Genomic DNA, 20,085 nt, shown 5'->3' on the forward strand with positions numbered 1-20,085 from the left:
CCGCCCCGCGTCTGCAGCATTCCCACTGCCTCCGCCACCTGTCAGGTGCCGTCTGCTCTGCAGACCCTCTGCAGACAGCCAAGAGCCCCCCCAGGGGGCCCCCAGCCCACCTTTGGCCGCAGCCCTCCAGCCCTCCCCATGGCATCTTCCCATCAGATCCGGCAAGGCAGGTACAAGTGAAGGCTCCTCAAGGTTCCACCTGGCAAGGGATGGTGGGAGCAAGACATTCTAGAAGGTTCCGTGGCGGGGAGGGAGGTACTGAATCTTCTCTTCCCGCAGTCCTCACAGAAGCCAACCCAGTGGGGAGCATGGAGCTGCTGTCCACGCCCCACAGCATCGAGGTCAACAATATCACCTGCGACTCATTCCGCATCTCCTGGGCCATGGAGAACAGCGACCTGGAGAGGGTCACCCACTACTTCATCGACCTGAACAAGAAGGAGAATAAGAACTCCAACAAGTTCAAGCACCGGGTGAGCACAGGCTGCCCAGCGCGCCTCCTCCCAGAGTCTGCTCTCCAAGGAGGCAGGCTGACAGGATGCCTAGAGGGGACTGTTGGGCATTGGAGAGGCCTGACCCCAGCCCAGCTCCTACTGGGTAATCTTGGGAAAGTTTAACCTCTCTCTTCCCCCGGTAAAAAGGGAATAATAATAATAATGCCAGCTTGTGAGAGGCTTCATGGAGGTAATTGTCTGTGTGGTGTTCCACTTGGGCCCAGCCCACCATGAAGAGCACTACCAGCATCTGATTGGACCTTCCCATGGGGCGGGAAGACCCAGGATGCAGCCACAGACATCACACCTGGGGATGTCTCAGGGGTCCGAGAAAGCCCCTAACTCAGGAAGCAGCCTTGTTATTGATGGGGTGGGCCTTGGGCAGAGGTGGGGCCCATTGCTTGGTCCTCAAGCCCCTGAGGGGCGGTTTTCCAGGTGGCGCTAATGGTAAAGAACCTGCCTGCCAATGCAGGAGACGTAAGAGACGCGGGTTCGATCCCTGGGTGGGGAAGATCCCCTGGAGGAGGGCATGGCAACCCACTCCAGTATTCTTGCCTGGAGAATCGCCATGGACAGAGGAGCCTGACGGGCTACAGTCCACAGGGTCACAAGGAGTCGGACATGACTTAGTGATCGAGCACACACACACACACGCGGACCCTCGTGATCCTCTCTGCCCTCACCTTCTGGCCTATCCTTCACTGGGTTTAGAAAAGAGATGGCGTGGTGAGTCCTCTGATGGCTGGGGTGTCCTTTCCCTGGGTTAGAGCTAGTGTGGGGGCAGGCAGGAGGAAGGCTCCCATCTTCTCGAGCTGGTGAGCTGGCAGCGAGGCAGGGGGAAGAGTGAGGTGGGAAGGAGCTGGTTCCCACGACGACCGCATCGTGTGGGTTACTCACCCTCTCTTTCTTTGGAACTGGCTCTCCGATCTGGGTGTCTTTTGGCAGGCCAGTTGCCACGGTGACGTGAATGTTCAACACCACCCCCTTAACCCTCCTCCCCCCAAAGAAGAAGGCATATTTTCCTTTCCTCCCTGGCTTCTCAGCATTTGCCGTTGCCGTGGAGACGGCGCTGCACTGTGCAGCGCTCTCGAAGTGTCCCTCGAAAATGAAGGTCTCGCCGCCCTCAACTTTGCAGGCCTCCACCCCAGTGGCCTTTCTCCTCCGTTCCCAAGAGAACGGGCATCAGGGGTTAAGGGGGTGGAGGCCGGGGAGGGTCTGTACGGCCTTCCCAATGGCCACTGCTTGCTTCTGCAGGAAAATGGTGGCCAGGGCACTGAGCCATTGCGTCCTGGAGACTCCGGCTGTCTTCAACAGGAAGGTGGCCATCGGGGAGCGGGAGGCCTGGGGGGGTGCCAAGGGTGGACGTGACCTCCAGCGTGACTCTTGGCTCTCTGCACCTCACTTCTCAGGATGTCCCCACCAAGCTTGTTGCCAAGGCTGTGCCACTGCCCATGACAGTGAGGGGCCACTGGTTCCTGAGTCCCCGCACCGAGTACAGTGTGGCGGTGCAGACTGCCGTGAAGCAGAGCGACGGCGAGTACCTGGTGTCTGGCTGGAGCGAGACGGTCGAGTTCTGCACTGGGGGTGAGGTTCTCCTGTCCGGCTGCTTTGGCTGGTTTAGCGATGGTCAGGAGGGGGCTTCCTCTTAACCCAGCACGCACTTAGCAACTCCTGCTGGATGCAGGCACCATACTCTGGCTGACACCTTGGATGAGACCCACTCCTGCCACCCCAAAGCCTGCAGTCTGATGCAGGAGGCAGATGCAAGCACTGCTAATTGCATTGACCATACCACTTCTGGAAAGGGGTGGAGTTACTTCTCTGGCCTGGGGCAAGCATAAGTGTGGGAAATCACACATAACATAAATTTACCACCTTAACCATTTTTCAACGTACAGTCCAGCAGGATTAAGTATGTTCATGTTGGCATGCAATCCATGTCTAGAAAGTTTTCGTCTTCCCAAGCTGAAACATTATGCCCCCTTAAACAACAACTTCCTTTCCCCCTCATTAAATGCCCCAGAAACCACCCTCACTGTTTTTGTAAATTTGACAACTCTCAGTATCTCATATGGGATTTCCCTGGTGGCTCAGACAGTAAAGAATCTGCCTCCCAATGCAGGAGACCTGGGTTCAATATCTAGGTTGGGAAGATGCCCTGGAGGAGGGAATGGCAACCCACTCCAGTATTCTTGCCTGGAGAATCCCATGGACAGAGGAGCCTGGCTAGCTACAGTCCAGTATCTCATATGAGGGGAATCACACAATATTTGCACTTCTGTGACTGGCTTATTCATTTGGCAAAATGTCTTCAAGATTCATCCGTGTTGTAGCATGTGTCAGAATTTCTTTCCTTTTTAAGGCTCAATAACATCCCATTGTATGGATGGACCACATTTTGTTTATTGATCATTGGTTGATGGACACTTGGTGGGACCATCACATTTTGTTTGTCTTGAGCTTCCACTCAGCCTTGGAAAATGGTCCCGCAAACTCGCCTATTAGCTTGCAAACTCCAGCATGAGCAGACACTGGGGCTTCTGTGTACTGGGTCACTGGTGACCCAGGATCTGCCCCACAATCTTCCATTCTTTTGTTGTCCACGTGAGAATTGCTCCAGATCTTCCCCCGTCACAAGGAAGGGGCAGGAACATCCTTAGCCTCAGGCCTCAGAGGCTGCTGACTCCATCCTCTGCCAAGGCGTGTGCCCCAACTCTCCTTGACCTGCCTTTCTCTTTTGAGTGGTGTTTTTTCCCATAACTTGGCTGCAAAACCCCACTCTGGAGGTGCTCCTGCACCTTGCACGGAAAGTCTCTCGGTGTACCCCAGAACTCTACATGCAGTGGGAGTCCATTCAAACTGGGGAGCTGGGGATGGCTGCAATCCAGTTCCTCCTTCTCTTGTCAATGCAGCGCCCTGGCCAGGGCTGCATTAGCAAGGAGGAAAGGGCAGCTTTTCCTGCTTCATTCAAAGGTGCTGTCTAGATGAGCAGCAGCCCTGCCTGGACCCCGCGGCCCTAGCCTCTGGCCCTGGCCCAGCCAGTCCAGTTTTACCATCCTGTTTCCAGGCTTCCTCCTTTCTCCTGGGATGCTTAGGCAGAGTCATTGCCCCTGACCCTGGGCTAAGCCTTCCCCTCAGTTGTCTGCAGTTTCCCCCTCAGTTATTGTTCAGTTGCTAAGTCGTGTCCGACTCTTTGCAACCCCAAGAACAGCAGCATGCCAGTCTTTGCTGTCCTTAATGATCTCCCTGAGTTTTCTCAAACTCATGTCCATTGAGTCGGTGATGTCATCCAATCATGTCATTCTCTGTCACCCCTTTCTCCTCCTGCCTCCGATCTTTCCCAGCATCAGGATCTTTTCCAGTGAGTTGTCTCTTCACATCAGGTGGCCAACGTATTGGAGCTTCAGCATCAGTCCTTCCAACAAATATTCAGGGTTGATTTCCTTTAGGACTGACTGGTTTGATCTCCTTGCCGTCCTGAAATTACACCTGACTTCCATATAGTGGTGTGGACAGGCTCATACCTGCTGGATTTGAGGGGCTCTCCCCAAAGAACCTCAGATTCTTTCCTCTCAATCTTTTGCCTCTTGGTTCTCTTTTCACACGAGAATGGTCTGGGTTTCCAGACTCTGGGTCCCTCGACACGACTGTATAACTGGGCAGCCCTCTGCCCTTTTCTAATGCAGAGCCCTGAGCCCGTGGTCACAGGGCACTGAGGCGACAGGACAGACAGCCCCCAGCTACCCATGTCCCAGCCAGGCCAGGCGGTCCTTTCTGGTCCACGGCGCTGTGACTGCCTGGTCTCCCCTGCACCCTGAGGACAGAGGTGGCTGACGTTCCCGGTGGGCAGTGAGTGATCTGAGGGGGAGGCTGTGACGCCCTGCCTGGCCCTCAGCTCACCCTCCCGGGCTCTTGCAGATTATGCCAAGGAGCACCTGGCGCAGCTACAGGAGAAGGCTGAGCAGATCGCAGGCCGCATGCTCCGCTTCTCCGTCTTCTACCGCAACCATCACAAGGAATACTTCCAGCATGCCAGGTACGGCCCGCTCTGGACTTCCTGCCCCGGCTCTGCCCACTACCCTGGCCCTCTGATGTCACCCCCACCCTGGTAGTTGCCAGACCCTCCTCTGGTGTCCTCACCACCCCCCATATCCCAGGCTGGTTCTGGGGGGATGTTGGGCTCCAGAGAAGGAAAGGGGCTTCAGAATGGGGCTGCCTGGAGGCACTGCACTGACAGGCCTGAGTGAATGAGGTCCTGGGTTTAATCCTCCTTTCAGAGAGGCCCTTTTGCTGAGCTCTAAGGCTGCAGGGGGCACAGTGGTAAAGAATTCACTTGCCAATGCAGGAGACACAGGAGACGTGGGTTTGATCCCTGGGTCAGGAGGGTCCCCTGGAGGAGGAAATGGCAATCCACTCCAGTATCTCTGCCTGGGAAATCCCATGGACAGAGGAGCCTGGCGGGCTACAGTCCATGGGGTCACAAAGAGCTGGACGTGACTGAGCGCACATGCGCACAAGGCTACAGGCCAGCTGTCCCTCCAGTTCAGGCCCTGGTCTCAAGGGAGGTGGTGAGGGGGACACAGAGTGAGAGGATGCTGAGCAGGAAGGGTCGTGATCTTCAAACTGTGTGCTGGGAAGCCTGGAGGCTCCGGGGAAGGATCTCGGGGCATCCTAGGGTGGTGGTGAAGGGTTAGTGAGGAACTCAGAGGACGAGGCCGGGTGAGCCCTGCCCCCATCATCCAGCCAGGGCCCAGCTTCAGGTCTGTTGCCTCTGCCTGCCTGTGTATAATTTCCTTGGGGGATACAAGAGGGGTTCTGTTTGAATGTTTGAGGTATTTTTAAAATGTCTGAAAATTGGTGATCTGATCCAACACCCTCAGCCTACAAATGGGGAGACTGAGGCCCAGAGGGCCAGCAGGTCCAGGGGCTGCCCAAACACTCTTCGCTGCCTGATCCTTGTCCTTCTAAGGCTGGGCCAGCGCAAGCTGCCACTGTTACTGTTTTTATCACTGCAGTCAGCTGGGGTGGGGCGTTCTGACCTGACCCCAGAGGGTTCTTCTGTGTTTGTTCTAAAGAAGGGAGGCAGTAGGTGAGTGGGGAGGACACTGGCCCAGTTTGGGCTCATCTATCAGCAAGCAAGGGAGAGACACAGAGCATCCATGTATGCTGGAATATAAAGATGAATAGGGACTTCTCTGGTGGGCCAGTGGTTAAGATTCCATGATAGCACTGCAGGGTTCAATCCCTGGTCAGGGAACTAAGATCCCTGCATGTTGTAGAGTGTAGCCAAAAAAAAAAAAAAAAAGAATAAAGGCATAGCCCCCACTCCTGCAAACCTGAGTCTATCAAGGGGACAGTACAGCCGGAGGGAATGTAGTAAGTGTGTGTGATTGCTGAGTAAAGTTCAGTGCCCTGCACATAGTAAGCAGTCAAAGTTTTGTTGAATACAAGTGTTTGCTGTTCCTGGAAGGTTTTTTTTTGTTTGTTTTAATATTTATTTGGCTGCCTCTTAGTTGCCTCACGTGGGATATTTTCTTGCAGTGTGCAGACTCTCTAGTTGTAGTGCACAGGTTTAGTTGCCCCGAGGCCCATGGGATTTTAGTTCCCCAACTAGGGATTGAGCCCACACCCTCTGCATTGGAAGGCAGATTCTTAACCACTGGACCACCAGGGAAGTCCCTGGAAGGTTTTAGAGGAGAAGGGAGGGGACACCTGTTTTGGACTTTGAAGAATGGTTAGAAGTTTGCCAGATCAGGTGGGAGAAGGTGGAAAAGGCAATTCAGGCAGAGGGAAGAGGCAGGAGAGACCTGGGGTGGGGCTCTTGCATGGCTGTTACCTGTGCCTGTGGGGGTGGTGGGAGGTGGGGCCAGAAAGACCAGATCTTCCCGATCTTGCTTTTTGTGCAAGCCCCATCAAAAGGGTTTTAATCTGGGGAGTGGCAGGTTCAAATCTCTCCTCCGTGAAGGAGTGGGCTGGATCAGCCCCATCTCCAGGGCCCTCCCTTCTCTTGCCTTCTGGAAAGTTCTATTTGTGACTGGTGGAGGCGGTAGCTGGTGGGAGAACTGGGAGCTGGGCTGACTTCCTTCTTGGTCACACCACAGCCGCCAAGCCTCAGTCCAGCTAACCAAAAGCGTTTTCTCTTCCTCTTGGCATTTATTTTTCCCCTGCGGTGGGCAGGACCCACTGCGGGAACATGCTGCAACCCTACCTGAAGGACAACAGCGGCAGCCACGGCTCCCCGACCAGCGGCATGCTCCACGGCGTCTTCTTCAGCTGCAACACAGAATTCAACACTGGCCAGCCCCCGCAGGACTCCCCCTACGGCCGCTGGCGCTTCCAGATCCCCGCCCAGCGCCTCTTCAACCCCAGCACCAACCTCTACTTTGCGGACTTCTACTGTATGTACACGGCCTACCACTACGCCATCCTGGTACTGGCCCCCAAGGGTTCCCTGGGGGACCGCTTCTGCCGCGACCGTCTGCCTCTCCTGGACATTGCCTGCAACAAGTTCCTGACCTGCAGCGTGGAGGACGGGGAGCTGGTCTTCCGCCATGCCCAGGACCTCATCCTGGAGATCATCTACACCGAGCCGGTCGACCTGTCCCTGGGCACCCTGGGGGAGATCAGCGGGCACCAGCTGATGAGCCTGTCTACCGCCGACGCCAAGAAGGACCCCAGCTGCAAGACCTGCAACATCAGCGTGGGCCGCTAGGGACTCCTGGGGAGCCAGGGAGTTAGGGAGAGATGGCAGGCAGGGTGGTGATGGGTGGCATAAGCGCAGGGAGCTGGCTTTCTCTCCCTTGCCCCCCTGCTCCCTCCACGCCATCCATCTCCCTCTTCCCTTCCCTTCCCCAGGGCACTAGAAGCAACGGAGGGTGGTCCCTTGGCAGGCATGGCCTACCCATGCCTGGCCGAACTGGGAAGGCTTCTTAGCCTCAGCAGGTTGGTGGGGAGGGCGGGTGGATTTCTGGAGACTTCCCCTTTCCTTTGGTTTCCCTGCCCTGCTATTTCTTGCCTCATCCCAGGCCTCCATCTTAGGAGACCTGCCCCCCTAGGGTTCTCCCACGGAAGCCTTCCCTCGAAAGACCCACCTGTAGCTTGCCTGCCTCCAGAGGTGAGCTGAGAGCTGTGGGCGTGTTCTTCCTTAGCCCCACCCACCCCATGAGGGCCAATCACAGAATGCCCCTCCCCCACGAGCCAGGCCTTGGGGGGCGTCCTACTGCAGGCCCCACCCTCTCCCTCTATAAATAGTCTCCTGCACCGCTGTGACCCCACCCCCACCCCCACTCCACACCGTTATTCGTTGCTCCGGAGCACCCTCTTCCTGCATGGGGAGAGCCGTCCCTCTCCTTCTCCACCTGCCCTCTAGAAAAGGGCCCTCTTTCTCTTGGCTTTGGGGGCACCTGGCTGCTGGGGGGGGGGGTCCCCTTCTTCTGCCTGGAGGCGGTATAAATCCCAGCGGACTTTCTCCCTTGCTCAGAGTGCGGGGGTGTGCCGTGGCGGCCACTGGGGTCGAGGAGGGGGCCAGAGACCCCTGAGACCCAGAGGGACCCCTCCCCCAGCTGGGAGTGGGAGCCTCATGCCGAGGGGACCCGGCGTGGGACTGGGAGCGAGGGCGTTCCCACAGGGCCCTGGTACCCCGCCTGGCTGCGCGCTTGCTCGCTCACGCTGCCGGGGCACCGCCGCTGCGCCGTGCCTGTGTGTCATCTGGACTGCGGCTTCCCCGCGCCACCCCCACCTCGCGCCCCCTCCCCCGGCACTGTTGGCTCCTCACCTCGCGGCGAAGCCAGCCTCTTGGCGGAGAGCCCCTTCCCTGGGGAGCGCTTGTGAAGTCTTTCCTGGGCCACTCTGTGTTTTCCCCTCTTTCCTACTTTTGTGCGGGTCATGGGAGTGCTGAGGGTGGGCCGTGGAGACGAGCAGACCTGGTGGGTGATGAGGAGAGGGGTCAACTAACGCATCCAGCTGTTTGAGGGGTGGCAGAAGGATGTCAGGTGAAGGAGAGCAGCCCCCACAGTGACAGCGGACTTCTGTGATGAGAGACAGAAGGGGGCAGCAGGCCAACAAGGCCATATCTCAGTGAGCGGGCGAATGGGACAGCTGGTGGCCTCTTCTGTAGCCACGGGGAATGGTGTGGTCATCTGCCCTTTGGCCTGGATCAGGGCTGGGGGCCGTGGGAAGTGCATGGAGGAGAGGACGTGGGCCCCAGGCCCTTTCCCCCTCTGCTGAGGGGGTGGCCCGCTGCCCTCCCCTGGCCCCGTGTCTGCCCTGGGCTGGGGGCACACCCACCTGTGCTGTGCTTGCATCAATAAACCACCATGGCCTGAGAGCCCTGCCTTTCCTTGGGCTCTGGGAAGGGAGGGGTGGACAAGCTGTAAAGTCACAGAGGAGCTCGGACAGGCCACCTGGAATCCTCTCCAAGGGTGTTCCAGACTCACTGTGGGAGGCAGGGCTCTGAGAGCAGAGCCACATCTCCAGCTTGAGAAGGATGTTGGAGGTCAACGTGGTGCTACTCTGCACTTTGCAGATGGGAAAGCTGAGGCCTCTTTGGGCAGAGCCTGCAGCAATCCGGAAGAGTGACCCAGGTCCAAGGCCCCCTGTTTGGAGCCCCTACCCCTGCAGCCATCTGCACTGCATCAGCCCCACATGCCACTGAGCTCCCCTCCCCCAGAGCCCAAGTGTCCCCTCCCCAGCAGGGCTCCTCGTTTGTGGATCTGAGTCACCTCTGCGTCTGTTATTATGGACTTATTAAAATGATCCTCTGCTGGAGTGGAAAAGCTCCAGAAAAATTAGAGTCACCTCCCTGACACTGCTTGGCTCGGGGCCGAATGAACATGTGTCATCCAAAGCTTGGGACCTGGCCTCCTTGCACCAGGAAGGAAAGCTGAAGGGCAAATGCCACTTCCCAAGGGCCTACTGTGTTCCCAGGCATCCGGCCAGGTGCTTTCACACACAACTCCTTTAGTCCTCCACCCTCTATGATTCCCATTTAACAGATGAAGAAACTGAGGCACAAGGAGGTTAAAAGGCTTGCCCGTGTCTAACAGCCAGTAGGTAGCAATGCCCGGGATTTGATTTAGAAGCTAGAATCTTCCTATTTCACTGCTGTCTCCCCAGTGTATGCCAGGAATCCCCTGGGACTGTAAGACACGGGTCGGGCAGATCTCTGTTACAGCCACCTTCAGGAGGGTCTCCACAGAGCTTTCGGTCTATCAAGTCCATGCCTAGCTCCTGAATAACACCAGGGGGCGCTGTAGAGTCAAAAGTGCCAAGGAAGCTTATTTTAAAGGCGTAGTGGGAAATATTTAGATCCCAGGGTTCTAGGGTGGCTTCCCAGGTGGGCCTAGTGGTAAAGAACCCTCCTGCCAATGCAGCAGACATAAGAGACATGGGTTTGATCCCTGGGTCCGGAAGATTCCCTTTAGGAGGGCATGGTAACCCACTCCAGTATTCTTGCCTGGAGAATCCCATGGACAGAGGAGCCTGGCAGGCTATAGTCCATGGGGTCACAAAGAGTCAGACACAACCGAAGTGACTTGGCATGCACAGGGTTCTAAGGATGGGGGCGGTGACCTCCAGGGTCCATCTTTCCGCCTCTGGGCAGGACCTGAGGGGTTTTCAGTGTCCCCAAGAGGGACAGGCTTCAATCTTCCTTTTGCAAATCCTTCGTGGGTTTCTTAGGAGAAAAGATTGGCTTCCAGGGTCCTCTTAGCAGAAGATGAAGAAACCAGGTGAAGCAGGGGTGGTGGTGGGGTTGCATGTAGGTTTCCTCTGGAGAGCCTCTTCTTGCTTCTCCCCAGATGGCCACTCTCTGGCACTCCGGCATTGCTCCAGGCGCCTGTCCAATAGAGCTGGGTCAGGTCATCTGCTGGCGTCTGCCCTGGGGTCCCTTTTGATCAGTGTCCCTCTAATCTGACCTGGTAGAAGGAGAAAGGTCTACATGTGCACACACACGCACACACACTGCTTCCCTAGGCTGGATATGGAAGACAGCCTTGGTGACTTAGAGAGCTGCAAGGTGAAGGGCAACCTTAGACTGCGGCAGCCACGGTCCAGCAAAGGGGCTCCAAGCTAGCCCTGCTCCCGTGCAGGCAGGGAGGGACAGTGAGGGGCTGGCCACCCAAGGGCACTTCCTGGTTACAGGTGGGGTATTTTGCTGTGCAGGCACAAACACAGACACACCCAGCACATGGACATGGGCTCACACACTCCTAACCCTCCACCACACACACGTGCACACACACACACATGCACACGCACACGCACACACACACACACACACACACACACACAGACTCACACACTTACGCAGTCCCCTCTGCCCGGACATATACCCATACTTCCCTATCTGTTCCTTTCCCCCTGGAGTAGCATCTTTCTTTTAATCCTGGATGGATGACAGGCCCCCTCCAAGGAAGTGGGAGAGAAGGCGCCAGTTCCGAGGACCCTCAGTTTCATCTGGCTTTGACATGTGTCTCTTCTCCATGTTAGGAAAGGAGGTGGTAGGGGTTCCAAGGAAGAGGACGAGGAGGGACCATTCCCCGAAATGGAGGGAGGCCTTCAGGAAGCTGAGCCGAGGTGATTGGCCATAAAACAGCTTGGCCACAGCATCTGGAGGAGATTGGAACCAGATGTTCCTGGGATGGGGGAGGGGAGGGCTGGGAGGCTGGGAGGGAGCTGGAGCAGGAGAAGCAGACTGGTCAGCAGGGTTGGGGGTCTGGGTTGGGGGCCTCCTGACTCTGGGAGAAACATCTAGCTGCTCCCCAAGTCAGGCACTACTATTTTTGCAAACTGGGACAGCAGATCTCTTCACAGATTCTAGAATCAGCCTTGTGTGTGGGGACAGTCAAGCACAGGGTGTGACTTTGGGAGGTGCCCAGAAAGTCTACCAGCTTAGAAAGAAATACGTCGCCTGCCGCCCTGCGAGCCCTGCCCTGCTGTGGCATAAGCATTGCCCTTTCTGGCAGACAGATGGCGGTTCTGCGCTCAACTCCTAACGCACGACTGAGACTGGTGAACCCAGACGTTTCCTTTTAGCGCAGGAAGCACGTCATCTGGGAACTGGAGAATTGTTCGGCAGATGACAGGAAAAGAAGACCCATTTACAGAGTGCCTATTTGCTAGGCGCTTTGACAGGTTCCCTTCAATGTGCATCTCTTCCTTTCTCTCTGTGTTATCATCTTTGGGGTCAAGACGAAGAAATCAAAGTTCAGAGCAGTTAAATGACTCACCCAGGGACACACAGTCACCAAATGGGAAAGCTTGTATACAAAATCGGCTATGTTCTTATTTTATCATATTTTATTTATTTTTAAACTTTTTTTGGCCATGCCTCTGAGCACGTGGGATTGTAGTTCCCTGATGAGGGACTGAACCTCCACACCCTGCATTGAAAGCGCAGAGTCTTAGCCACTGGACCGCCCAGGAAGTCCAGAAACTGGCTGTGTTACAGTCAGGCTTATAACTTCACAACCGACCGAGAAGCATGTGGCGTTAGAGTGCAGGGAAGGGAAAGAGAGGGGCAAGAAGGAGTTAGGGAGCAGTGTGGGGTAGCCAACCTTCCTGCTTCTGCACTTGAGCCAACGGTTGGCCCTGGAAGCCCCCAGCTGCCTCAGGAGCCTGACTCTTGGAGACCGCACCCTGACAGGAAGGGTTGCTGGGAAAAGGTGACCGAGCGGGGAGCAGAGGCCCAGACAGGGGACAAACTGGCCAACATCACCGGGCGAAGCAAGGCAGAGCTAGGTCTCCTGACCCCCAGGCCAGGGCTGGCTGTGTCCTCCAGGGTTGGAGAAGTGCACCCAGAGGGGAGAGTCTGGGGCTCCAGGGTTTGGGGTTATCTCCACCTGGGTTTCCAGGCTGGGAGCGCCATCTGGGGCAGGATCATTCTAATTATTCTGCTGCTGGCCACACACTCAGGACCAGGGGACCTCAGGGGGATATCAGGGGCTTGGGGACAGTTGGAGTTGGAAGGGTTCCGTCCTCTGACGTGGAATCACCTGAGCGGTTGGGCAGCTGCACTGAGGTTCATCTAGTCTCGAAACCTGCGAGCAGCCAGACGGTGAGGGTGGGCTGGGTCTGGAGAATCATTCATTAAGTTCTGGAATGTGTATCAATGGCCTGCTGCTAGCTCCCAATCAGCCTTCACTACCCAGAGGTAGCCTCCGGGAAGAGGGGCCCAGGGAAGATGGAGGGCCCAATCAGCACAGGCCCTTGGCTCATTAGAGGGGCCCGAGTCTATGGCAGTGATGGAGCCTAGGGATGGGTCCCCTGGGCAGCTGCATGGGTTGGTCCTGACCTGCATCTGGCTGTGCTGACCTGCAGGGAGGACAGGGTACTCTCTGCCCTGCAGCCTGGACCTGGGCTAGGATCCTGGCTCCCTTCACACATGTGGCTTGTGTACCAAGAGTGTGGTCCTCTGAGCTTCAGAGCAACCCGGGGGGCTGGCGAGGAGAGCTGGGACCGCTGACAGTGAACTCTGCTGCAGAACTGGGCCCAGGTTGATTGGCAAAGTGTCCAGATGGGTGGCTCCAAATGGTTTGGGGGCCTTTCTGTTCTGTTCATGGTCCTCTGGGCTGTGCTGAACATTCTGGCCAGAGGAGGTGGAGGGGTGTCCATGACATCACAGCCGGGGACCTAGCTGGCCCTCCCGCCGTCACCCATTCCCCCACCTGAAGTCAGGACTAGAAGAGAGGGCTGCAGCCTGACGGCAGGGTCACATCAGCCTACTTGCACATGGGACACTAGCCGTGTGTCTGGTTTCCATTGTTTAAAGGACCAGTATGGGATGCAACACGCCACACTGTTCCCTGGGGGTGGGTCCCCCCACAGAGTCCAGATTTAGTATCTGGCACATCTGGCTCTGCTATAGGGAGAAGTCTAGGGCCAGGAAAAGACCCACAGTCCCACTGGAGGCCCTCAGGGAGCCCCAGGGCTTGGAGCAGACCGCTGGCTTGCTCTGGAATCTGGGAGTGCCCAGTCTAGGCAGGGAAGCTGGGTCCTCTATGGGTTTTCTTTCCCTGTGAGTTCCATGGAAAGTAGGGAGAGAGGGTCCTTTGAAAGGAAGGAGCAGGGATGTGGTTTCTCTCCTGCTGGCCTCCGGGGAGACAGGTCTGAGGTCCGTACCTCACTGTTGGCTGGGGAGGGAGAAGGCAGAGGCAGGAAGGAGAGGCCAGACATGACACCGTCATGGGTCACCTCGGGAGAGGGGGCCAGAGCTGGAATGTTTGTTCTGTGGCTGCCTAGCGTCTGGCTCTTGTCTCCCCAAAGAAAGATGGTCCTGAGGGGCCAGCACTCGGGGGTCTGACCTTCAGGAAGGAAGGCACTGGGAGCTGACTGATGGATCTGCTCTGGCTGATGACGGTACTCTGGATCTGGATGGGCTCTTCTAGCCCACCACCCAGACCCAGAGATGGAAGACCCCGCTGGACACCGGCTGGACAGACACACGCCATCATCCCCTTGACATACCTCCTCCCTTCCCATTGCACAGCCACTTTACAGAACGTTCCGTTCTGCCCATTGGGTTGTGTGGGAGGCTTATGAGGTACGGGGGCGCCTGCAGGCTCAAGTGTGCAAGGCATCCATATCTCTGTGTGCCTGAGTGTGAAACCACACTGTCAGGGGCCCTGGAATCGAAGGCAGGAAGGGCAGCCGGCGAGCCCAGGTGTCCTGGCTATGCGCCGGCCCCAGACTCACATCTGGAAGATGTGCGCCCAGCACCACCCACCTCCACCGCCACCCCCACATCCCAGACAGCCTCTGGCACAAGACACTGGCTGTAACACTTTCGGTTTATTGGCTGGGGTGCCCTGGTGTGGCTGACCAGCCCCTGGGCCTGAGAGAAGCCCTGTCTTGATGCCCCCACCCCCTCCCCTTCATCCTCCTGCTGCCATATGTGGCTCCTGTGGGATATGCACAGAAATTTGCGCCCCAGGAAACAGGGGGAGGTGGGGGCTTCAAACAAAACCAAATCAGGGGAGGGGGAGGGGTGGGAAACGTACATTACAATGAAGATATGCCACTGGCTATACACAACAGGGTGCATGGAGATGGGCGGGGAACTTGGGCGGGTCCTCACACACCGGGCTGGGCCCCCAGAGAGGAATGGCCACTTCAAGTGTCTCAGGGCAAGCTCTGGCTCCCTGGCCCTGGCCCCTCACTCCCAGGGTTGGGGGCGAGGGAGGAAGGGATCGTGGGGCAGCAGCTCATGTGGGAGTCCAGTGCCCCACCTCCCGAGGACAGCTTCACCGGGACCATCAGCCCGCAGGTCCTGGCACCCGGGGGACAGGGACGGGGTCCCCACTTTCCGCCTGCCCCCCGCTGTCCGGCTCAGGTGACCGAGGGCAGCAGGCCTCCCATCCCTGCCGTATGAGGGCAGCGGTCACTTTCTGCTGTGAAGAGTGTCTTGGAACTTGGTGCTGGTGTACCGCAGGTGGAAGCCTTTTTTGGTGATGGTGTCATCCGAGTGGAATTTCACCAGAACAGAGTCGCCCGCCGAGTACACTTCCTCAGGAGGCTGTTGGAGGAAAGGCGTGGGCATGAGGCTGAGGACCGGGGGCTGGGGCTGCTGTTTCCCTCCCCGAGTTCTCCTGCTATAAGGGAGGTGGGTGGCTCCAGACTCCCGCCAGGTTCCCCCAGTGCCTTGAAGCAGGAGGACTCTTGCAAGCTGGAGTTTAATGGGGCACTTGGAGCAGGGGGAGGGCTTCCCAGGTTGCTCTGGTGGTAAAGAATCCACATGCCAATGCAGGAGACACAGGTGTGATCTCTGGGTTGGGAGGATCCCCGGAGGAGGGCATGGCAACCTGCTGCAGCATTCTTGCCTGGAGACTCCCTTGGACAGAGGAGCCTGGCAGGCTACAGCCCATGGCATTACAAAGAGTCAGACACAACTGAAGCGACTTAGCCTGCACACTGGAGTAGGGGAGGTACCAGGGGTTGGTCTTCAGTTCAGAGTCACACTTCCTTTCCGTACCCAGTGCCTAACTAGTTAGTGGTGACGTCTCAGGCAATGCACTGCCCCTCTCCGGGCCTCACTCCCCTCAAAAGCAAACAGGAAGGAACAAATGCTCTCTGCTTTCCAAGTCTAGAAAGGTAGGTGGAGGCGGCAGGCGCAGGGGAGACAAGATGGCTGTGACAGGGTTTTGCAGAGGGAGTAATTTGTCAGCTGCCTTCTTGCAATCCAGCTGTCTCTTGGAGAAGGCAGGACAGCCGGGTCCCCCAGACCTGGACTCGGCCTCTCCCCTCCGCCTCTCCTCAGACACGGGCCATGGTGGGCTCCAGGTGATGCCCTTTCCGAGGCTCCTGCAAGCCCCTCCTCGCCTCTGCGCGCAGTGACCCGCCCATGGAGCAGCAGCACACGGAGGCCCTGGCCCTCAAGGCCTGGAAAGGATCATTTCCGAGAACCTTGGGGATGTTTCCAGCAACCATGCCAGGAAGCCTTGACGGAACTGGGTTCCCTCTCCAGTCCCCTCCCGCTGGCTCCAGCCTGATGGCAGTCTCCGCAAGAAGCCACCTGGGGACACCCGCTTTGGTGTGTGACTCACCCTAAGGTGTCAGGTCAAGGGAGATGCAAGGGGCAAAGTGGGAGGGGGGGCGCCTGGCGGCCCAGGGACCCGGAGCAGCTGGGCCCGGCCAGCAGGGGGGGCTGGTGCTCCGTGTCCCCATTGGCGGCCCAGGGACCCGGAGCAGCTGGGCCCAGCCAGCAGGGGGGCTGCATGCTCTGTGTCCCCACTGGCGGCCCAGGGACCCGGAGCAGCTGGGCCTGGCCAGCAGGGGGGGCTGGTGCTCTGTGTCCCCATTGGCGGCCCAGGGACCCGGAGCAGCTGGGCCCGGCCAGCAGGGGGCTGCATGCTCCGTGTCCCCATCCCCTCAACCTTGTCCCAGTCCTGTCCAGCCTTTGCCAGTTGACAAAGGCTGAAGCTCTGCTCCTAAGGGGAGATTGCACCGGCCAATGCTGGGTCCAGCAGCTGCTGCAGCTCCTGAAAAGATTAACCCTTTCTGGGGCACCCAAGCTGTCCTAGAGCATGGCCATGAGAGGCAGGGAAGCAGGAAGAGATGGGCAGGAGGGCATGTCTGAGTGTACATATGAGTGTGAGTACATGTGCCAAAGTGTGTGTGTGTATGTAGAATGGGGAGGGGAAGATGGCATTCTCTGAAGGAAGAGAGGATTAAAAAAGAAAAGAAAAGGAAAAAAACACCAAAGAATTCACAGGCTCTGCCTGGAGGAAAATAAATCCACCTCTGTGGTTTTCCTGTGACCTTAGTTAAAACCCCATCAAGCAAATTCTTGCCCACTGCCTCTGAAAGTGCCATTTCATGGTCCAAGAAATGATGCTCAGTGTCTGCTTGGACAGCAGCACCAATATGCTTTGGGACCAGCTGGCCTGTCACCAAGAAGAGAAACTGGCAGTGGAAGAGATGAGGGTATTGTTATGGCTCGGCTAGGATCGCTGCCTAGTGCGGCTCGGCTCAGCCCTGGGCCCTGGCTCTTGCCCCAACCTCTGCCTTCATTCAGGGCCCTGCTCAGCTGCCTCTGGACCAGGGCAAGGGAATGAGGGAGTAGAGAGAACTCCAACCTCCTCCCCCAATGCAAACTGCCTTGGAGACCCAACTGAAGTGGTGCTGAGCAGGCTTGGGTCAGGGTGGGGTCTATCCCAGAGGCTGCAGGAACCTCAGTGTCAGCCAGAAAGGACCTTGTTTCCTGGGTGGGGATGGCCCAAGGCCAGGTGGGCCTTTGTGAGCTGGGAGACCCACCAGGCTGGACCTCCAGCTCCTGCAAAGTGCCAGGCAGGGGCTGCTGCACTCGTCTGCAGAGGCACTGGGTCCCTGCACTGGGGTGAGAGGGGTGGGGAGTGTGGGGGCCTCACCCCTGAGCCACAGTAGCGTCCCAGCCTGGGGGCAGTGCTGTCATAGCCGTCGAAGAGCTCCATGTAGTCATAGCCGCAGTCGGTCTCCTCTTCCACCTCGAAGGTCTGGAACACCAGCTCCACGCCATAGCCTTCCTCGGCTACGATGACCCACTCACAGTCCACTCCCCCTGGGTAGTTATTGTCACCAAACTGGGCATGGGAGTAAAGGTCCTTGGTCTTCACCTCTGCCCGAACCTGGCCACCACACTCTAGAGGGAGGAGGGGGACACAAGGTCGGCTGCCGCCCCGGAGCACAGTCATGGCCCAGGCACTGTCCCTCCCCACGTGCAGCCCTCCTGGCCGGATGGAGGCCCTGGGACAGCGCCACATGGCTAGAGATAGGTGGGTTTGGACCCAGCCCAGGACTTGGCCTGGGACTAGTGCTCTGCTTGCTCTCTCTCTGGAGAGATGCCCACGGAGGCCCTGGGACGCAGAGGGTGAAAGGCCGCTCTTCGTGGAAGCCCCAGGGAGGACGCACTTATTGAAAGAGAACGTTGCTAATTTGCTCCAGCTGATAGCTGTCATGGAAGAATGTGGGCTCTGTGACGCCAGAGCTCCCGTTCTTAAGTGAGAAGATGTCCATTTGGGTTTTATGTGAAAACTCCTAATTTTTAAATGTTGGCTCGGGTTTTTAAAAAACACAGTGTGGGCCAAACATAGCAGCTCTGAGAGCCATATGGAGTTCCGGGCCTCCAGTGTGTGACCCTGTGCTGGGAGGGGCCAGCAAGGACAAGGCCATCCGTGTACACCTTCGCTGGATGTCCTCTGGCCTCCCGGACACCTGGGCTCACGGTGGGGGCTGGGGGGAGGGAGGGAAGTAGGTGGGCATGGCCTGAGCTGAAAGGAAGGAGGGGAGGCTGCGGATCCATCAGTTCTGGGACTTCCCCAACAGGTAGCTTAAGACTCCAAGAAGCCTGCCAAGCCCCCAGAGGCCACGGCTGGCCTGACATCCCAGGCCTCACAGGGCCAGGCTGTAGCCTTTCTCTGTAGCCACCCCATCCCCAGTTCACTGCGGTCATCACGTGCACATCGCTCTAGCCACACTACATGACCTGCATTCACTTGTGCACACCCACAGCTGTCTGGAGCTGGGGCTGCGCTTGGGCTCCTCCCCCGCCTGCAATGACCCATCATCTCACACCCAGAGCGAGGCCCTGAGCATGTTTTGTCTTCTGTTGGAATTATCGGTCTGGGTCCCATCTCACCCCAGGCTGCAGGTTCCCAGGTGGGCAAGGTGAAGGGCTCATGGCTGATTCATTTCCCCATGCCCCTCTGAGTCCCCTGCCGGGGGCCAGGGCTCCATAAAAAGTTGTTGGATAGATGAACGTGTAGATGCAGAGTAAATCCCTCAAGGACTGAGATTTGTCTGCTTCGTTCATTTTGTGACCCACGCTCAGGATGCTGTCACACACATGCCGCATGTTAATGAATGTCTGTAGGATGAGTGACCCAGTGGATCTGGGGGGTGGGATGTGGGTGGGCTGCTGCACAGTCAAATGTCCTGCCACTGGAGACTCCGGAGACTCCCTCTCCATCTCTGGGTTCTCTACCCCTTGCTACTGGCCTGTTTTCTGACCTTCATACCCCAAATCAGGACGTCCCCTCCTTTGCCCAGAAGGCTTACTTTGCCTTCAGTAATATTTCAAAAAATATTCAGTAAATATTTTTTGAGCACCTGCTGGGGCCAAGAACTAGTCTAGCTGCTACAAAGACAGCAGAGCCAGGACAGAAAGTTCCTGCTCTGTGAAGGTTTACTTCTGGGGGACAAGGAGAGTAGATATTAAGCAAGTACACACACATATAAGATAATTCCAGTTGGTGAAAATAAGCACGTTGGTGAAAATAAAGCTGAATGATATAAAAAAAGGAAGAGGGCATTGCTTTATATTAGATGGGCAGGGAAGGTCTCCATACTGAGGAGGGATTTGAGCTGAGTCTCAAATAATGAGATAGAGCAATGATTCAAGGGAAGATGATTTTAGGTGTTTCAAGCCAGAGAACTGCTGGTGCAAAGGTCCTGAGGCAGAAATTGGCTTAGTAGCCTTCAGGACATGCTGTCTTCCCAGCTGGCCAGGGGCTGGGCCTGTCTGTGTCTTCAGGAGCTATTTGTAAACTCCCCCATCCAAGCCCCCGGTCTGCATTTGAGACCAAAATCAGCAGATGCCCCTAGGACAAATGATTGCATGAGGGCACCTGGCCTGCAGCAGGCTCACCTGTGGAGTGGGACGCCTGGAAGCCCTTCCTCTGCACGGAGTTGTCAGAGTAGAAGCGCAGGAACATGCGGTTGCCCGTGGCCAGGACCGGCTCGGGCTTCTTGCTCCCGCAGAAGCGGCCCAGGACGGGGGCCTTGGAGTCACGCCCGTCATACACCTCCAGGTGATCGTAGGCACACTCAGGCTGGGACTCGATGTCCATCTCCATGAAGGTCTGGAGGGTGTGAGGGAGAACAGAGAATCAGGAATATGGCCAAGGGCAGGTGATGTGGGCAACAAACCAAGACCTCTGGGCCCCAGTTCATGGACACGAGGAGAGTGGCCGCTGCTGGTGGATGGGGAGAGGGAGGACCTAGGGATGGGGCAATGGCAGGTATACCCCACATGAAGCTGGGGAAAGGGCCTCTGTCCAGGCCAGACTAGCAGTTCCCATAGGGATGCTTGCCCTATGGGCTCAGCCAGTCACCAGCCTAA

The 20,085-nt window shown here is 57.2% G+C and overlaps 2 protein-coding genes across 3 annotated transcripts in view; one reads left to right on the forward strand and one right to left on the reverse strand.

The window, feature by feature from the left end:
- The first annotated feature begins 308 nt into the window (after positions 1-308).
- PHYHIP (phytanoyl-CoA 2-hydroxylase interacting protein) lies at positions 309-7,206 on the forward strand. The gene is made up of 4 exons (XM_061164058.1): positions 309-473; positions 1,904-2,078; positions 4,413-4,530; positions 6,672-7,206. Exons 1-4 carry the CDS (start codon positions 309-311, stop codon positions 7,204-7,206), a joined length of 993 nt encoding a protein of 330 aa, XP_061020041.1.
- A 7,057-nt stretch (positions 7,207-14,263) lies between these two features.
- Positions 14,264-20,085, reverse strand: part of BMP1 (bone morphogenetic protein 1) — a 45,738-nt gene continuing 39,916 nt past the window's right edge. For both annotated transcript variants that reach the window (XM_061163926.1, XM_061163925.1), the window contains exons 18-20: positions 19,612-19,825; positions 17,357-17,607; positions 14,264-15,006 (exon numbers count right to left, since the gene is read on the reverse strand). In XM_061163926.1, coding sequence (XP_061019909.1) covers positions 14,872-15,006; positions 17,357-17,607; positions 19,612-19,825 — 600 coding nt within the window. In that variant the 3' untranslated portion in view covers positions 14,264-14,871. The remainder of the gene's footprint in view (positions 15,007-17,356; positions 17,608-19,611; positions 19,826-20,085) is intronic.

This window comes from Dama dama, chromosome 16 (genome assembly GCF_033118175.1).
Source record: "Dama dama isolate Ldn47 chromosome 16, ASM3311817v1, whole genome shotgun sequence".
NCBI classification, from domain to species: domain Eukaryota; kingdom Metazoa; phylum Chordata; class Mammalia; order Artiodactyla; family Cervidae; genus Dama; species Dama dama.